Below are 21,109 nucleotides of genomic sequence, written 5' to 3' on the forward strand. Positions count from 1 at the left end.
GTTAGGCAACTTCCATTGTCATCCTCCTCCATTATTTAAGAATCCGATTCCCCAACAGCCGCTTCCCTATTGGCTAGTGCATGCAGGACAATTTCCATCCCTGTCCCTGCGACAGCCGAGTAGAAAAATTACTAACAGTAGTAATTCTGAGAAAGACCTCTACAGTGAATTCAGCAGTTCGCAGGTAGAGATTGAACTCCGTATTCGCTGGCGGAGGTATTTCTCCCCATGCATGTAGCGGAATGCCCTCTATCAGCGAAGAAGAACATTTGGTCTTTCGTTAGGGGAGGTCTTGCTGTAAATTGTTTAGCTGGGAATTTTCTTCATTGCCGCCGGCTAAGTTCATTTGTGATTTAATTTTATTTGTTTCCTCTATTATAAATAGAATATTATTATACTCAAATTAAAAAAAAAACTCGCGGAAGAATTTCTCTTTTCTAGTTATCAATATCGAGGTAAATATTATAGATTACTCAATTGTATTTTTGTCACACACCTATATTGATAAAATTTGACGTTATTCTTTTGGTTAAGGATAAGTTTGACGTTGATATACAAAGTTAGGCGGTGGCATGAGCAGTTGTGTATTCCATATGGGGTACCACATTTTGGTAGCATCGTACTAGCATGCACGCCTAGTATAGGTACATAGGGGGGGTCACTGATAGCCCTTTCTACCGTAATGTATTTGATGCACCTAGGTTCCAGATAGTTGGATTCGAAAGGTTTTTCTTAGAAGTTTGAATTATTCTTTTATTTTTTCAATATTTAATTCTGGAGAGACATTCCCGCATGAATTTCAAAAATGTTAGAAAATAAAACATTCGACATACCACAGGATCAAAATCTTTTATGCACCTCCAAGAGGAGATGATATTTATTTAAATTGAATTATTTTTAAATTTTATTATTTATAAAATAAATTTGCACCTATGTTTTCAAATTTGTAGGATGAAAATTGCTTTGACATTGAGCAATTAAGAATCACCCATTAGTCACAATATGAGTGGTTTGAAGTATAATATGTAAGTATAAAAACTTAATTTTTTTCTTTACTACAACAATTGGTGTGAGAAGCACAAGAGGTTGGTCATCCGGTCTATGAGCATGCCATAGTAGAGGTAGGTACATCAAGGGGATGAGTCTAGCTCACCCACCTGTACTAAAGATGCCTTAACCATCCTCTTCTCACAACGTCTCGAGGATGAGTTATGTCAAACTCGGGTGACTTTGAGTTAGACTTAGAAGCTGTTGAGTTAGAATCAAGAGTAGTTGTTGGATGTATACAGTGAAAATCAAGAGTCTCACCATGCAACTGAAGAGCGGTTGAACTATTTACAAGTCTAGGATGAGATGCGCCTATTCTTTTCACAAACTCGAACTTAGTCATTTCATATCCTCCCCCAGACCCACCCTCAGATTTTTTTTGTAGTTTTTTATACAAGTTCTATATTGTTTTTGCATGCTTTTTACTTTTTTGTATATTTTTCATATGTTTTTGTATATTTTTGTTGTACATATATTTTTATAATCAATTTGATTTTAATTAATTTTTATAGTTTTTGTTTTCATCTTAATAAAGTGAAATATAAATTAAACCATCACAATTAATAAAATCTTTAAAATGCCTTCTATCCAAGAAATTTTAATATTAATGACAATAAATAATTAATTTTTAAAAGAGTTTAACAATCTATCTACAAATTTAGAAATTCGTTGGAAGAAGTCATAAACTTATGGCAACTAATTGGGATATTCACCAGTAAAGTGCAAAACTCCCAATTAGCTGGTAGAGTTCGAATTATATGCTAACAAAATGGAAACTTCGCTTGAATTGTTTGAATTCTATCCTAGCGGAATTGGAAATTCGTTGGTAGAGTTCAGATTCTCTACCAGAGAAAATAAGAAATTCGTTGCCATAGTTCAAATTCTCGACCAACTCTTCTTCAAATTCAACGTCTTAGTTTTCGAGCAAATTTCAAAATTCATTAGGATAAATTCTACCAATGGAAACGCGACAATGAACTATCACAACAACTAGTAGAGTTCGAATTATATGCTAACAAAATAGAAACTTCACTTGAATTGTTTGAATTCTATGCTAGCGGAATTGGAAATCCGTGGGTAGAGTTCAAATTCGTGGGTAGAAAATAAAATTTTTTTTGCCATAGTTCAAATTCTCGACCAACTCTTCTTCAAATTCAACGTCTTAGTTTTCGAGCAAATTTCAAAATTCATTAGGATAAATTCTACCAATGGAAACGCGACAATGAACTATCACAACAACTAGTAGAGTTCGAATTATATGCTAACAAAATAGAAACTTCACTTGAATTGTTTGAATTCTATGCTAGCGGAATTGGAAATCCGTGGGTAGAGTTCAAATTCGTGGGTAGAAAATAAAAATTTTTTTGCCATAGTTCAAATTCTCGACCAACTCTTCTTCAAATTCAACGTCTTAGTTTTCGAGCAAATTTCAAAATTCATTAGGATAAATTCTACCAATGGAAACGCGACAATGAACTATCACAACAAATTTTTCGCCTTCAACCGACAAAAAAGAAATTGCTATTAAAAAATTAACTTAAGGAAGTGTTTTTTCAAACAATAAAGGGATTTCTCTTATTGAATTTGATTTTTTTTTTTTTTTTGATAATGAAGTTAACAACTTAGATACAAATGTCCTAGGCTATGAAAAGAGGGCACATAATATGGATGAGCCTTGGAAGCTAGTAGCTCTTCAACATTATTCAACTTTGCTAAACCTAGCTTCCTCACCAAACAAAATGACAGAAGAAAGAGTCCAACCTGCCAAATTGATGTCAAGATTGCAACTTGCCTACTCTGGGACTGACCCAGAACCACCAACCAGGGCCATTGTCTGTTGTTCTCTTTCATCAACACCGAAGGTCGTCCTCTCTCCATGACAACACCTCAACCCCCCACCCAGAACTCCATCTTTCCCCATTGATACACCTAACCCTTTTCAATGCTTTCTGGAGCGTCGATCCCCCCTCATCAATATTTTTACCAAAAGAATTCTCCATGGACCCTCTCTGTCTATCGTCTTTCTCTTTTTTTATCCCAGCTCAGTGATTTAGTAAACAAATATACAGACAATGGAAGAAAATGAAAATTCTTTTTATTTTCTGATGTAATAAAATCGCAGAAGAAAAGCGGTAAAAGATGTACGTTTCGTTCGGTTTAATTTCCATGTTCGGAAGAAAAAAAATGAACAGGGGAGGAGGTAAGAAGCAGAAGAGGTCATGACATGTGAACTTTGATGCTGGCCGTCTTGGGCGACATGCAGAGGGGACATAAGCCCAATCTGGCGTCGCACTCGCTACAGATGCAAAGATGCCGACACGGAAGGACCAGAATTGATATTTCGTGGCGGCGACATCCGTGACAGTTAAGTTTCTCGTCGGAAGGACCCCCTTCGCAGCAGGAGAGCGTGTCTTCGATCTCACCGTTGTCGCCTCCACCTTCTCTGGCCTGCGCCACCTCCAGATTCCGCCGCAGCGACACTACCGCCGCTTCGTTCCTCTGCGCCAACATCTTCCACGTCTGTCCTTCCATCAGCAGTATTTTGACTTTCTCTTCCAGCGCCGTGTTCCGACGGCTCATCTGCGCGATCTCCTCGTCCTTCCCCTTGAGCACCCGCTGCACTCCCGTTTCCACTGCCCGAACGAGGTTGCTCCAGTACTTCCTCCTCTTCGCCCCCAATTCCGTACGTATCTTCTCCGTCTGTAAATACACAAAAAGTGAAATTTCAGACACGATTAGTGGCCACGCATTCCTAAAAAAAATTAAAATTTATTTTTTAAGCGAACAAGAGTGTTGTCCGCAAGTACTCCAGTCCAGTACGTTAATACTCGATCCTTGAACCCAATGGGATGACGCTTACTGTAGAATCGGCTTCAGCATGTCGGTGGCAAAGCGGTGACAGTAAAGCTGTAAAAGGTTGAAAGGAGCCGTGCGCACTTACCTGCATTAGAATGAAGAGGTCCGTCTCTTCAAGCTCTTTCTGCATTCCCACCGCGATATCGCTACTGAGAGAAGAAGAAGAAGAAGATGAAGAAGAACAGCATCTGTGGTTTTCCGGGAGCGCCTCGGTGGATTCACGTGCATTCCTTTGGACCTTGGAGCTCAACCATGGGCTCATCATGTTTGAATCTTCTCTTCCTCGCTTTCTTGATTTTGGAACCTCGTAACCGTCACTTGGTCCGACTTGATTGTGTGCTGTGTATAGACCTGGAAGAAGAACGAGGCAGGGTGAAAAAATGTTGCTCAGAAACGCTGTTTAATTTGTAGTTAGGAATAGGATTTGAGTTTACAAATTAAGGAAGGAAAAGATGCAGATGAAAGCGAATAAGAAAGAAGAGTAAACTACTCCGGCAAATTGGTACAAAATTTCATAAAATAACAAATACAGAGTACAATGATAAAATCAGAAACTTATATTTCCTGGGTTTGCATCCATGAACGAGATGAAGAGGCAAATAAAGTTTTTGCACAAGGAAATGCCGTCGAAGCTAGGCACTGAAGTCGAACAATAAGAGCAGGACAGAGAAACAAACCTGGGTGATTGAACTGAGCGAGGTTAGCATAAGAGTTCCGATCGACTTGCGATGGCTCGCAAAAGGGAAGGCAAAGATTGGATTGGGCGGCAAATCGCTTGAGATTTGCCCCATCAATGGAGTGTTAGCGGAGGGTTGTTGGACGTGTAAGAACATGGTAGAGACTGATAAACAAGAAACAAAGTGACGGAGAGAAGTCGAAGAGAGAAAAAGGGGAGCAGGAAGATACGAAATGGTAGAGGGAGGTTGCAGAGGGGAAAGAAAGAAATAGAGAGAGACGGGTAGAGGAAGGAAGTGGTGGTGGTGGTTTGGTTGAATTTTGGTGGGTTTTAGAAGGGGTGATAGGTGAAGCACTTATCGTGCGCCATGTTTTCCGTAGCTCCAGCTTTGATGGCGTTGAACTGTTGATGGTTCGCCTACAAATAAAGCTTCTCTCCTTACAATGAGGGCCATATCTTTCACCATTTCAAAAGCTTCGCTTGTCTGGGGGATTCTTTCGGTCATTTCGAACGTCGTCGTCGTCCTCGCAGACTCTGCTCTTACTGGATTTCTTTCCATTGAGAAACAGAAAAACCAGGTATTGTCACTTCACTTATATATGTAAAGAAAGAAAGAAAGACATATAATAGGGGAGTTAATGGGAGTCTGATTTTTTTACCCCCACAACAACCTGCCTTTTGCCTTGACATGTGGGAGGGAGACCCTAAAAAGCAAAGGAACATATCAAAGTGGTTGGGCTTGCATTTTAGGATGCAAGATGCCACCCCACCCACAACCCTTGTTCATAAATTCCCCTTTGCTTTTCTTCTCTTTTTCCACCTTGATTACTCATTCCCAAGTGATGGCACACTCAACTTAGTGTTTATTGCTTTTGGAGATAGGCAACCCACTTTGGCATTTTATCTCACCTCTCTCTCTCTCTCTCTCTCTCTCTCTCCATTGAGAAAATAAATCTCTCAAATGCAAGCTAGCTATTGATCTTATTCCCTTGGAACTTTTGCTTTAAATTCATCAGCTTTTTTTAGAAGCACTCATCTTAAATCATGTGTAGTTGGGTTTGGTTTGTCATGAGAGGGACATAGAATCCTAAGACCTTTCTTATCATATCTCCAAAAAAAGATGAAGTTGATATCCAAAGTTTTACTGGATAAAATTTTCGTTGACAAAAGTTTTTTATTTCACTGAAAAAACTTCTGCTAGCAAAAAGTTTGCTAGTAGAGTTCGTTGGCATGTTTCTGTCGCTACAACTTTTACTAAACTATAATTTTGCTGGCAAAGTTGAACTATAAACCTTCATCTTTGTGAGTGAAATATGGCTTTTGTTGGTTAAGATTCAAAATATTTGCTAGCAAATTTGGGATTTCATTGGCTAAGATGAAAAATTCTTTTCGCTAGTAAAAGTATAATATTTAAAAATAAATGTAACTTTTTTGCCAAATATATTACCGCATTTTGCTGGCAAAAGGAACATTTATTTAAAAAAAAAATATTTCTCTTATCAAAACTATATAATAACAAAATAAAATAAAATAAAAAATAATTAAACAACTCATTTAAAAAATTATTTATCTGTAAATATTGAATAAACTTAAAACTACATTAAAAATATACAAGATAATATATAAAATGAACTAGAAAAAGTTATATACGTAAAAATATATAAGAAATACATCACTCAGGAGGAGGAACCGTTGCACACTTATTTTTCTTTGCATCAACAAAAAGAAGAATTGACGCATCTCATCATGCTCAAACTTCATAGACTATAATTGTCAAATATGCTCCTTTTTCCCTTTTTCAAGATACTACACCTTCTTGAGTATGACACGAATCGGTCTCAAGTTGTGATGTGGAGTGGTATATATCCTCGAGGTGTCTTGGGAAGAGGTGGCTGACTTATATGCAACCCCTTTATGTAGTCGGATCTATAATTGAAGATGAATTACTCTGTTGTTGGCTCATCTATGGGAATCCTAGATGCACTTGCTTCTTCCATCTCTTTTGCGTCTCGTTCTACTAAAGATAGCACAACAAATAATTTTTATTTTTCAATATGAATAAAATTTTAAATAATTTATAAAAAAATAATTTTACATTTAACATTTTTCCACAAATCCTACACCTCATTCATGTGCAACCTCATAATAGGTGTTCTTAAAGTGATCAATATAAGAAACACCATCACCCTACAAATTTTAAGAAATAAGGATTAGTTTTAAAATAATTATATAAATTAAATAAAACATAATTGAAGTTTTGAGACAACAAACCATCTCCTCACAAATGTGATTGAATGACTTCTGCTCTATAGTATGTCAAATCGTTTATTTACTCATATTTTTTACATTTTGTTGAAAAACTATCTACAATTTGGAATAACGCAATATTAGTGTTATTTTGTATAAATATTAAAATTGTTATACTTAATCTCAAAAGTTCAGTTAGTCGAAAGTGGTTAATGGTGTATCACACAATTATTCCCAATCCTGGAGGGAGACCACGTGATATGGTGTCGACTACCGTGAAAATAATCCCCATTTGCCTTGAACCACAAATACATAATGGTCTATAACTATTGAAACCAACCCCAAATGGAATGCATGTTCTCACGTGTGATATCATTATTTAGTAAATCCACATCAACATTTTCCTTTGCAAAACAAACATAAAACATAATGATCAAAATTACTAACAATTAAATACAAATGAAAAAATAATAAATATTTAATATTTACCTCAATGTAATAATACCTATGTGCCAACTGCTCAATGGTGTAGCCCTTGAACTTCAAAACATGTACAAGCAAATGGTTCCTTAACAAATGTCCCACCCAATGGGTGAAGAGGGTACCATAGGTCCCTGTGGCTCTCATCTGGCAATCTTGAATCTCCCTAGGATCTTTCCTACTAGCATCTTCTTAACTTCATCCACCCTAGAGCCCTTAGTCAAGCCATGCCCTCGCTTCAACAACAAACTAAAAGAAGTACCTGTGTAGAAAAAAATTCATACCCCACAATATAAATAAATACATTATTTAGTGAAATATAATTTTGTTAAATTATATAAAATAAGTGAAATACACACCCAGTGTTGACCTTAGGTTGACTCCCTTATTGATTTTGATGATAACAAAATTTAATAAAAGTAACAATTTGCAAACTAAAGTATTTCATATACTTTACCTTCAATAGACAATGCATATCTAGGTCTAAAGCTTTAAAATGATCAAACTTATACGAAACCTCAAGCAACATTGAAAGGTATCTCTTAAATAAGCACCCATGAAGAAGAAAACAATGAGAAGACTAGAGTTTAAGTGTCAATGATATATGTCAAAACTTAGTCACAAATGTTAGAGAGTTATCCTAACTCATCAAAATGATCAATCAACCTCTACCAATGATCGATCATTCATAAGTGTGCAAGCCAAGATTATAAAGCATAATCTATCAACCATGTAGATGAACTTGAGAATGCTAACAATACCGAGTGATTGGAGGAAATGGTGTGATTTTACAAAGTGTACAATTCTTTTTCTCTCAAAATGGGTTTGTATGAATATTTCAAATTCCATAGCTAGAGGTTTTCTTCATTTTTCTCTTCTTCTTCCCTGCTTCTTTATTTATGTTATACACTTCAACATTCTCTCTCAAGTTAGTTTATGTGAATCATCAATGCACAATTTGTTATAATCACTTGATTTGGTTGAAATGTTTTGGATTTAGGATCCCATGATCATAAAGTAAATGAGCAATACAAGAGAAGTGGAAACTGAGGAGAAGGTGAAAGAGAGAAGAATAACGAGAGAGAAAAGAGAGGGACGAGAGTTTGGAGAGTTTAGAGAGTGTTTGAGAGAAAGAGATGGAATGAGGATTGTGTTCAGTGTCATTCTAATCCTCCCCCTTAATGTATTTATAATAACATCATTACCCTTTACCCTAAGAAGGGAGGAAAAGGGACATAAAACAAAGATAATTTACATCATGTCACTATACTTTGAGCTTATCTTCTCACACACACCCTTAAGCTGGGGGAGATAAAACATTGTAGATACCCAGTTTGTTGCATATAGTGGTCTGGATCTTGGATGTGACTGGTTTTGTAAGTATGTCTGCCACATGTATGAGAGATTAAATACTAATTTGAATTTTTTCCCGTATAAAGTAGCAATCTACCTCAAAATATTTTGTTCTCTCATGGAAGACCGGATTTGAAGCAATATGTATAATTTCATAGGGGCTTCTTTTTAGAACCCTAATTCAGTGAGAAGGGAATTGATCCATAAAAGTTCACTAACTACATGGGTCATAGCTTTGTATTCTACTTTTGTACTAGATCTCGCAACAACATTATGCTTTTTACTTCTCCATGTAACTAAGTTACCTCCAATTAAAGTACAATACCCATAAGTGGATTTCTTGTCATCAGGTGATCCAACCCAATCTGCATCCACAAAACCTTTAATGTTAAAGCGACCATGATTTTTATAGAGAAGTCCCTTCCCTAGAGCTCCTTTTAAATACCTCAGGATCCTCTCCAAAACTTGATAATGGGTAAGTTGCGGTTTATGCATATACTGACTAACTACACTTACTGCATATGATAAATATCTGTTCTAGTCACTGTGAGGTAAATGAGTTTTCCCACAAGTCTCTGATATTTACCTATATCGACATCTTCACCAGAGCGTGCATATAGCTTTGTGTTACAATCCATAGGAGTATTTATCGGTCGACATCTCATCATCTTTGTGTCCTCAAGTAGATCAAGAACATATTTTCTCTGAAATAAGACAATCTCATGCTTTGACTGGAATACCTCCATACCCAAGAAATATTTCAGGAGTCCTAGATCTTTCGTTTTGAATTTTTTGCATATATTCTATTTGTCTTCTTTTATATTGTCAGCATCACTGGAAGTTAAGATAAAATCATTTACATAAACCGCCCGTAATACACTTCCTTTTAGGGTATTCTAGACAAAGACAGAATGATCAATTGAGCTCTGGTTGAATCTTAACCGCAACATTGTTTGGCTCAATTTGTGCAACCAAGCCCCAAGGAGATTGTTTTAAGCCATATAAAGATTTTCTCAATCCATATATCGACTCCCCCTCAACCACAAAGCAAGGTAGTTGTTGCATATAGATTTCTTACAAAATAGTAATAACAACCATTGAGTAGAAAACAATTAAGAAGATTAAACACTATTGGGACAATTTTTTCTCATGTATGAAACAATCACCCATGGAACTTACAAAAAGGAGAAAACCCCAAGGAGCTCAAAATGAGGGGCTTCATTTCCCACAACAAAAGGGACTTGAATTATGCAAAACAAAGTTTGAGCTGGATAAGGTAATACAAAGTTTGTAGAGGGACATATAAGTGATTTTGAATACTCAATCAACAAATAAATGATTTCCAAAATAAAACACAATAGCTTAATGTCATTGAATAACAAAGAGCCTTTTTCCCATCACACATTTTTTTATCGTAGAGATGTAATTGAAGAACTATAGTATGGGAGTTCAAACTTTATGGAAGCTCATAAATTGACTCTAGTCTCATCAGCCATGGTGAAACAAGGGAATTAATTGATGTAGGTAACACTAAAGGAACTCGAAATAAATTTATTGAACTTTTCAGATTTGTCTAATTTTGTAGAAAATTTAGAATGTTTTGTGATTTTTTAAAATTTATGGGAAAACCTATTCTAAAAATAGATTCGAGGAAATTGGATAATAAAATAGAGTGAAAAACTTGAAAGACTCATTTCGAGGAAAATTGCTAGACTAAAAATATTACTAGTTTAATTACTTTGAAACATTCTTTCCTATTCTCTGCCTTAATTTGAAACATATCTTAATTTCTATTGATACTAATAGAAACTAGTTGCCTTATTTATTAGATGTAAGCAAAATATTTTCACTTATGGATATCTGAATAATAGGCGTATATGAAGCAACTTTTGATGTTTATTACTCATTTCTTACAAAAAGGTAATGTTATCATAAGGAGGAAAATAAGTGTATTGGGTTGTGAACTTGTTGAGTTTTGAGTTCTAAGTGAAAATGGAGATGTCCATACTTATATGAAGTAATATAGACATATTTTTTGCGACTAGTGTTTCCCAACAGTTTAAAAAGAATTTCGGATAAATTCATGTGAGAAATATTGCCCTACAAATACAAAAATTTGGTTATAGTGGGTATTCTAATGCCTAAAATGTAGGTTAAAGAATTAGATAACAAAGATTACATTGGTTTTCTATACCTTTATTGGAGTAAATTATTTACTTGAAGAGTGAGAAATGGGTTCTAATGACTTGACTTGATGTGGAATATTGAATTATCACTCAAAATCTATACAAAATGTTGTAGGTGAAACTTTGAATCCATGGTTGTATACTTTGAATTTTTAGTAAATAAACATACGAAGAAGAAGTCGAACAATAAGGATTATTATTTTCAGTGCTAACAACATGTATTTCATAATAAATGTTGATTTTCAGGATTGCATAAATTACATATTAGGTAAAGAAGATAAAGAAGAAAACAAAGAGAAGATTGCACACTTTGGGAAGAAAAAGAAGAAAAAATAGGGTTAAGGAGTTAATCCAAATCCTCCCCCTTCAGTTATATTTATAGATGCTTAAAAGTTTGCTTAAAGTTTAAATATTATAATTATATACTTCACCCTAATAATGTTAGTAGAAGAAACAAAAAACATATTCACATCCTCCAACAGCAAGCAAAACATATAAATTGAATGCTTAAAAAATTTATTCCAAATAAAGCATGTTTTCAACCTTTTATGTTCATCGATGATATTTGCACTAAGTCTCTAGCTTGAAAGTTTTTGGTTTTTTTGTTTGTTTTTTTTTAAAGGACATGGCACGAGTCGAAGTCGCGACCTGACGCTCCTAGTTGTAAAGAGAATACCATCAGACCACACGGGCCTTAGGTGAAAGTTTTTGGTTTTAATTTGAAAGAAGATGAAGATCATGATATTGATAATGAGACCTACTTAAATTTTATATTAAGACAATTGTAATTTTTTATGGTCTTATTGTTAAAGTGAACTATAATCCGAACAAGGATATTTTAATTTTTTCAATCATAGAAAGATAAATACAAGAAATTGAGCTATGCAACATTCATTCGATTATTTTCAGACAAGAAAAATAGAACGCCCATTCCATGCCCTCTCAAGCGAGAGAAAAGAGTGGTGACCCATCTGTTCCTTTTCCTCCTTCTAACCTTTTTCTTTCAACGAAAAAACAAAAAGGAAAGAAAAACAAAAGGCTATGAAGAATACAAGAAAAGTTGCCTTCATAGTAAGCAGATGATGTCATAGATTTAAAACGCTGCCCATCCCGAAGCTGAGCCCTTTCCTGAATCTGATCCAGTGGAAGGAAGACTTCTCTGCAAAATAACCAGCAGCCAAATTTCAGAAAAGCCATTGAATCACAATGCTCCATAGCGGACAGGAGACTAAAAGAGAATTAGAGTTGTGTTAGTATCTGAATGGAGAAGAAACTATACAAGAAATACACAACCAACTGTGTTAAGGTCATAACATGCAAAACTAAAACAAGCTTCGACACCTTGCCATCGTATTCTGATGAATCGTTCGATCTTTTGTATTGTTCACTAGCAATACTAAATACTACGGTCAAAGTCTAGTCTGCACTCAGCCTAGTGATGGCTTGTATTGATGCTCACTTGTTTCAGGCAAAGGTCGAGTTGGTTCATTATGGAGACCAATAAGTGAATCTGATTGCCTCCATCAATAATTCAGGGAGTAGCTATGAGAAGTGCATTTTACCATCATCTCAAGAATGTAGATATGGATTTAAAGTGTGAAGGGAAAAGAGAGAGAGAGAGAGGCAGACCTCAATAATTGAAAGATTTGATAAAGAATCAGCTGTATGCCTGTTGTCCTCAGTCAGAGGCTTGAGTCCTCTAACAGCATGGGGAGAAGTCATTCGAGTTGCCACAGGGTCATTGGGTGGGGGAGGAAGCGGCGACCTGATTATTCCAGCCCCACTTGGTGGTGGTGCAAGAGAAACATTCAGCTTTCCAGAGTTGGAACCACTTCCTGACAAACCTGCAGTTGACAGCATACCACTTCTGCTAGATGGTTTCGGTTTGACATTAATCCGGATGGTCTCCCCGTCCTAAAAAACAAAAGTTATCATTTAATCCTAGGAAAGAAGAAAAAGTAGCATCATTTATGTATGTAATGTAAGAGAGTCTCTAGGACTTGAGGGAAATGATATTGTGAAGTAGTCAAAGCACATTTATTAAGAAATGCGTAGCAAACCAAAAGAAACAGGTAGAGATCATTCTTTTTATTTTGACAACAATAAATAGAGATCTACAGCACAGAAATTTAAAAAGAAGTTTCTGGGAGGTGAGGTACCACGTGCCCCACGTCCTTTTGCATGGAACACTTTCGCCCCTTGCTCTTTTATAATAAGATCTGGAAATTTGGAGCCCCTCAAGGCCTATAATAAGAGCAGTTTCTCAGGCACTACTACAATAGACTAGATATTGATTTAAGAGAGGATTCACCACATGTTTTGGAAATTTTCAAATATATTATCTGCTCCTCCGCTCTAAGTGTAATTTGTAATATAAAAACAATAAAAAGCCAAAGTATTGAATAATATCATTACAAGCTAGCACTAACTCTCTATTCGTTTCCCACTTAACTCTAACTATTTAGTCATGTTTTCTCCTGGTTATGGCCACCATATCTTCTTATTTTGAAGAGAAGATATACGAAACCTTAAAGAGAGGTGTTTGTCAGTAAGCATGAATGGGCAGAATATATAGCTAAAACATGCATAAGTGTTTTAATTTATTTATTTTTAACCACAGACCTTTCCATGGAAATCCAAAACATGGTGATCTTGAGGATTCAACTTCCTCCCCCACATGTGACATTGAACTCCTAATAACATTAAGTACCATCCCAGCTACAGTTTTTCAAATGTGAGAATAAAGAAGTAAATTTTACCAATATTAAGTATAAAAAATAGTAATAGTATATCCACTAATTATACTAATAACTATCAAAAGAATTATATCTGAAAAAGAAATGGGTTTACTGAGTTTGCAATTGCATTACAGGGATATAATTGAATTCTGAAATTTTATCGGCACATTTCATTCGAGAATACAGAATCCTAGAGTTAGTGTGCTGGTCACAATAGAGAGAATGGAGAAAGAGAAAGAAAGAAAGAAAAGACACAACGAAAAGGAGGAAAGGGGTAGAGAGGTGGAAGAGAAGAGAAACTGAGGGAAAGAGAGGAGCAGAGAGGAGGAGGAGAGAAGCTTCTCTCTTCTGGAATTCACTCACTCTCATGACAGAAAAGAAATTTTGCAAAGATATGGAAGAAAGCAGTAAAGAAGCAAAAAATAAAAAAAGAAAGAAGACAAGCAGAGATAGAGGGAAGGAGAAAGAAGAGGGTTTCTCCATTTGATATCTCTTAAAATGGATGACGACCTCTGCAAGGATAATAATTAACAGACAGAAATTACATAGAGAAACGAGAAGTTCCTCTTCTGGATTTTTATTTCCTTCATATAATAATGAAAATAAAATTCTGAACATGGCAAAAAGCAGATATTCCTGTTCTACAGAAATTATCTTAAAAACGGTCTCGGTCTTATTAATAGAAAATTCTCTCCATATAAAGCTACCCAAATAGTTGAAACTCTTCTTCCTCTTCAACCATTGAAACTTTTTTTTCTTCATTAAATGGCTGAAAACGACAATCTAGTAACTAAAAGAAATTAGAACATCCAGCTAAAAGAAAACAATAGAAGTTAGAATATACGATGAAGAAACGACTACAAATACAAGAAACAGCAAACAAGAAAGACCAGATAGGAATTCTGGTGAGGCCCCCCATTGACAGGCCACAGCCTCATTAACAAATTATATCTTCACCCTGCCACTTCGGCCAGCTTCAGAAGCCAAAGGCTCCACTTTGAGATAATGAATAATAATAAAAGCGACACCCAGCATTAAAAGAACAGTTCTTGGGTTATGTTTATAAACCAGGATTGTGAGCGGCATGAAGCTGACTAGATCGAATTTCAGTAAAAGAGAAGCAATTCCCAAGGCACCTCATTAAAAGCTCCCTTTTGAAACCTTTGGCCCCTTTTCAAGGGTGAGAAGCCAACCAGCCTGACAGAATTTACATCCCTTGCCCTTGTTCATAACTTGTACACATCATAAGAAAGAAAGCCTTATGCTTTCTTCTTTTTAGACTCTTTTCTTCCAAAATGAGCTTCAGGTAAAAGAAGAGGCACATCCTCCAACTTACTCTCTGACATTCTTCAAAAGTGACAACATAAATTCCGTTAACAAATATTGTATACATAGCCATATGAATAAAACTTCGGCAAACGTATTTCATACAGACACGACTTTCTCTATGCACAAGCACCGATTAGTATATATCTGTAAGTTCTATTTGTAAGCTCTATCTTTCCCCTCTCCTGGAAAGCCTAGTTGGTTACAGTTATCACACCATCTAAACTAAAGCCAATTTTGAAACAAACGTGAACGCATTTACCCCTCCTTTGGATCCTTCACGCTCCATCTCATTACTGCGTTAGCAATATAGCCAATGGTAAGGAGTAGATCTCTAGCCAAAATGACTAAAGTCTTTCCTCATACATGGAGGAGTGCAGACAGGAAAATCTGCCCATTAACCTCTAGTGCCTGTGCACTCCCACACCCTATCCATCAGGGCAGAGTTTTTTCTCATTATTTTATTAAATAGCACAAACTAAACACCATGCCAGCCTCTCAAAGACTGTGTAATGTATACAGATTTTATGCTACAGAATTAAGAGCCCTTCAGTAAACATACCATCTTCTTATACCAGTGTCGCCAATTGGAGCAATAAAATCAGGTAGCCAATGGATAATGTTCCTGGACATAGGAAGAGCAAGACCTAGGATTTTCTGCATATTGATTTACTTCTCAAAATCCCTTTCAGGAATTGTTTTTTTTTTTTTTTTACCAGATCCCTTTCATAAATTCTCTAACTACAACAACCCTTTTTGTCTCCAAGCTATTTTAAGTTCACATGACAACTCAAACTTGTGGCAACTGAAATAAAGCTCCAACCACAAGTTCTTCCCTTGCAACAAATCAAAGCCATGCTAGCTTCTCAATAGTGAAGACCATGTGTTAACTCATCAATAGAAAGATAAGCCGATCTCAAAACTAATCAGGTGACATGGATTTCACATCATTGTAGGTGTAAACATACAACATGGACACGAATTTTCCAAACCATATCTCTAAAACATGCAGGTTTTGCTTCTGTAATGATGATAATCTCTAACATTTATAGCAGATTACTTTCTTATGTCCAACTCAGAGATTATTACACACCCATCTTGACAATGATCTAACTAGAAGTTAATTGCCCCTGAAAACTCATACACATATTTCCCTGGAAATCATTTTTGTTGAATTTTGCATCTGTTCTCATTTCATCACACATTTTACTTAGTAAGACAGTTATGAGTTTTTCCAACATGGACTGTTTAGAAACATAAATTCCACATTAAACTTGGACAGGTGATCCTCTGACCAGTTTTGCACCCTTGTCTTTGTTCATCTTATTAACACATTTGCAGATCATATGGAAAAGAAAAAAAAAGGTTAACTTGATCCTTCAGAAAAGGCATATTTCCAGGATCAGGAAGGGCAAAAACATATACAGAAGCTAAGTTCATAAATGCAAGGATGCATTATTATCCTCTAAATCTGAAAAGTTTCAAGTTCAGTAACCCGTGTACCATCAGATGAATAAAGTTCCTAATTACCGTAAAAACATCACCTATGAAAGCTAGCAAAATCTGAAAAAACAAACAAATTCATCCTTTTCTCACGAATAAAAAAAGCTTTCATAACAAATTCACATTTTTAGTGAGAAAAAATAAAGAAAGAAGATAAGAGTTTCCACATCACTTCTCCGGCAGAAAAAGTATAATACCTTTAATCTATGGTTTACTGCTGGATGAATATCGATATGATTATCTTCATTTACTTCTCCAGTCTCCCTTTCATGTTCCCTCTTCACATACTTTTCATGATCTGACAAAGCCACGTTAAAATCAAATGCTTCATTCCGCTCCGTGAATCCTAGCCCAATAAAAGCATGTTTGCCCCTCCCGTCCTCAATTTTCAGCACGAAGTAACGAGATGAGTCCAGAACAGTTTCCACGGAATTCTCTCTTTGGCCGGGGAGAACGAAGCAAGCAGCAAATAGCTCGCCCGAGTTGGGATCCTCTAAGCGAATCTCACATCTATCCTTACAGGAGACTACTCTGAGACGTCCTGACCAGATCTTATCTGATTGCAGCCACTCGCCACATTTGTAACCGCCACTGGTAGTCCGAGGCGGAATTTTGTAGACGGAGACTTCACGGACCACCAAAAGAGTGTGCTCGAAAGAGTCCTCTTCCTCAAACGACATATTCCTTCTTTGAGCTTTAAAGAGTAGTCTGAAAAATAGTTTGACGGGTCTAAACTCTAAAGCCGAAAGCCAATGAACTGAATCCGAGATTCGGACTAAAAACCTTTAGAAGTAAATATCGTCCGAAGGCCTTTTTGTAAGGAGCGCCACAACGTTTGGGTAGCAAGTATTTCAACACAGTTGAAAAAAATGGTCGGTCTGTTACAATGCCGAACTTGTTGATATCTAACAACGCGAAACCGGAACAGCACCAGGCGTGGAATCTAGAATTCTAGATTTCGTATTTTGAGCCAGCAACAGCGCTTTGGGCAATTTCAAGGTTCTTTGTAAGACAATGACGAATCTATCAGTTTTTGAAAGATCGACATCCAACCTGCGGCTCTACGAAACACATAAAAAAAAAAATGGGGTTTCTGGAGAATCCGATCAGTTTATGATGATGATCTGGAAGGTTTCCCGAGCACAAAACTTTCAAAAACAACAGGTAGCGGTCGGTAGGTGCCGAGATTCGTCAATCACAGGAACTTGACGTGAAACTCAAGCTAATTTGATGTGGATCTGAAAAAAAAGAACTGACCTACTGCCTCCACGTTCGCCGAGAGGACGTGTGCGTTTGAAGACAATCTGCGGAAGGTGAATTCAACCTTCGACGCCGGATGGGCTAACGGGGTAAAATAAATAGAAAGCAGGTCTTGATTTGTAAATATGACCGTTAAAATTAGTTAATAAAATAAAAATGAAAGACATGGCAATGAGGCCATTATTTACAGCTCATTGCCCCACGAGAAAAGAAACCAGTCTCTATGTTTTGGAATAATAATAATCAAATTCTTTTTCTTTTTTTTCCTTGTAGACTTAAGCTTTTAGAAAATGTGCATGAAAGGCATATAATTTACCTTTAATAAAATTAATGGTACATGGGGTCCTTTCTCTTAGACCAAAAGATGTGACTTTGTTTGTTTGGTCTTTATTTGAAAAACTTCCTACTTGTGGAAGCTCATCTTCCATTCAATTTGTTTTGAACCCTCTGAATATAAAGGAGAATAATGGAGAAGGAGAGAAACCATTTTTAATATTTTAATTTAATAATACTAGTTTCCCCTCTAATTTAATAATAAATTAGAAATATGATACCTTTTTAACCATTCATACTTTTTTATGTAAATAATTCATTTTTTTCTTTAAACCAAATGAGACCCAAAGGGTGATTTCTCTTTCTTTGATGAAAGTATATAAAACAAAGTGATATACTTTTTTCTTTAATCCAAATGAGAAGATTGTCACAGTGGTTCTGTCCACTCTTGTGAGCGGTGGTTTTTCACACTTAATCGACTAGTCGTTTAGGTTGTATTAGTCAACTTCTTGACATCGGGAGTTGTGGGGCACGCCACGTCCCGCGTTTGAATCCCGTGAGAGGTGGTAGAAAATGGGCGGGGTGGTGTCAAAGTGGTTCTGTCCACTCTTGTGAGCAGTGACTTTCCGCACTTAACCAACTAGTCTTTTAGGTTGCATTGGCCAACCTCTTGACAAAGATATGATACTACACTCTTTAGTGTACACATAAGTAATATAAAAAAAATAGGGTTTGCGCTTTGCATGAGAAATGAGAGAGTGCATGGAGGAGAATTAATTGCTCACTTTTCTTGTAAAAAATAAAAATTGTCTTATAGAGTTAATTTACTTTTGTTTGCATGCCATAGTTAGAGTTTGCTAGTAATACGACTAATCTGATACGAAAAGTTATTTGTACGAAATGGCTAAAATCCCCATTATTTAGACGGTGGAAATAGTCGTTGGTCGGGCAGCTGAGATAACCGTTGATCATGATCGGATGGCTGAGATAATCATTCCGTATGTTTAGCATCTAACTTGTAGAGTTCAATAATAAATATAACATTAATTTAAAATCGGTTGGTTTGTGAGATAGCTTTTTATTCCAAAATACCCATTCATCTCTTTTAGGAAAGCAAACCTGCATAGAGAAGCCATCCGTAGATTTAACTTTTCTCTCTTAAATATTCGAGTTTTGTTTGTCGACAGTGAATTTGAACATAGGTTACAAATCCACTAAGAACCTATGTATGTGAGGTGATCAAAGCTCAAAGACCATGAAAACCGGAAAACTGGTTGAAGATTAGTGTATATATGTTCCAAATTTTCAATGGAGTTTCTCTTGTTCAACTTTAAGAGTTATGTGCTGATGTTGTTGAAAGGATTCTATAATTAAGTGTTTATGAAAATTTCTTTGTGTTCTTGGCAAAATAATTAGGAACTGTACATATACTACTGATTAGACAATGAAGAATACCATAGAAATAAAAAGAAATCCTATGTCAAAGGGTGGGCAAGCCCCTCTCCATCCTTCTCCTGCCTCGCTTCTCCGTCTATAGGAGGGGAGGAGGGCAGCTCTTCCTCCCTCTCCTTCAGCCTTACTATTTGTGATACTCAGGGAGAAAAAAAGCAAAGAGGAAAAAGGGGAGTATGGGGTCCCTCCCGCCCTGCCTCACCCTGGAGGGAAGGGAGGCTCCTGCACCTTGTCCCACGTCCTTCCTATCAACACTAAAGAGGAAAAAAATGAAGTGGGAGAAGAAACAGGGAACCAGCCTTTCTTATGGCTATAGAAGGAAGTGCCTCGTGGCTCCTCATGTGGCTACCACATCTTCAACCATGTAACATTAAGAAGTTTTACCTGTGATTTGCAAGTGCAGTTATGAAAGATCTTTTGTGAAAATGAAATTGAAGATTTAAGGAACAAAAAGTATAAGAGAATTTCACATGGTTCAGCCCTTGGAGCCTAATCCACGGATGAAGAGAGAGAGGGAGGATTTCTATTGAATCTGAATAATTTTTTACATCAATACAAGCCTATTTATAGGTTGAAGAAGGATTTCACCATTAGCTCATTCATGTCCTTTTATTTCAATATTTACACTTTGACACTTATATCTTTCTTGCTGCAGAAAGAATCACCACTAGATTTGGCAACACAATCTGCTCACCCAGGTAACTTGGTCAACATTAAACATTTGCTTGCCATGAATTGGTGTTAAACTCTTCCAGACAATGCATGCGAAATCTTCTTACTCACGGGCTTGCTTTCTTTCAGAACAGAAAATAAATTTAAAGATGATTTATGTGAAAATTGTTTTGGTTTGATTTAGTTGATTTGAGCAAAATCTACCTCTCAATTGGATCAATTATTTCATGTTACTTCAGGTCCTGGTCATGTTTGGACTAATTTTGACACATACTAGTTAAGATTAAGATCTTACTTTCTTTCTCTTTTGTTTACTGTCAGTGGGAAGAGCTCAGTGTTTTTCTTTGAGTAAAACAGTTCTTCCAGTTCTCTGACATTGTCTTCTGCAGTATACCTTATCAGCACAAGTGCATCTGCACTGGGAGCTGCCTTTTTTTTTTCTCTTCCCCCTGCATTGCTCTCTGGAAGCACTTTTGAGGTTTTCAAACTACTAACTGGATGTATCTCTTTGCTCATTTGCATTTTTCTTACTGGCCACAGCACGACAAGTACTCGAGGCAGTGAGTTCTTTTGAAGAAACGATTTGGTTTGCTGCCGACACAAAAACCACCTCCAAAGTACTGAAACACTCATGTTTCTGATGTAGGGACTTTGCAGAGGCATAAGAATTATCCTAATGTGTAATTTGCTGAGAACAGAATCTGAGGGACTATGAAGGGGTAGCAACCAATGTGTATCACAGACTCTGATAGAGTGTCTGTTTGTTGGGAGGGTGAAAATTTAGTATTATGTATGATGTGGTGATAGTCACTATTTTTCTTTTTTTATGGTGTTTTTTTTAAATAGTACTGAGTTATATTAAAAGACTCAAAAGAGTAAAAATACATGAAAGGGAACCATGCCAAATAATGAGAGATTAAAGGAATATTTCAATTTTAATCTATGCACCTTGTGATACTCGGATCCATGTCTTACTTGCTTTTGTTTTTTCTTATACTTTTTCTTTTTTATGCAAAAGTTAACATTTTATAACCAATGAA

At 36.2% G+C, this 21,109-nt stretch overlaps 1 protein-coding gene and 1 pseudogene across 1 annotated transcript; both read right to left on the reverse strand.

The window, feature by feature from the left end:
* Nucleotides 1–3,122: 3,122 nt before the first annotated feature.
* LOC137961725 (BOI-related E3 ubiquitin-protein ligase 1-like) lies at nucleotides 3,123–5,127 on the reverse strand (annotated as a pseudogene).
* A 6,599-nt stretch (nucleotides 5,128–11,726) lies between these two features.
* LOC137961731 (uncharacterized protein At1g03900-like) lies at nucleotides 11,727–17,725 on the reverse strand. Its single transcript, XM_068808426.1, has 3 exons — nucleotides 16,610–17,725; nucleotides 12,475–12,759; nucleotides 11,727–12,004 (listed from the first exon to the last, which is right to left on the reverse strand). Exons 1-3 carry the CDS (start codon nucleotides 17,090–17,092, stop codon nucleotides 11,939–11,941), a joined length of 834 nt encoding a protein of 277 aa, XP_068664527.1. The 5' UTR covers nucleotides 17,093–17,725; the 3' UTR covers nucleotides 11,727–11,938.
* Between the last annotated feature and the right edge of the window lie 3,384 nt (nucleotides 17,726–21,109).

Source organism: Aristolochia californica, unplaced genomic scaffold (genome assembly GCF_029961685.1).
Source record: "Aristolochia californica isolate CCGP_79_NKW_82.1479 unplaced genomic scaffold, dmAriCali1.0.hap1 SCAF_1, whole genome shotgun sequence".
NCBI lineage: Eukaryota > Viridiplantae > Streptophyta > Magnoliopsida > Piperales > Aristolochiaceae > Aristolochia > Aristolochia californica.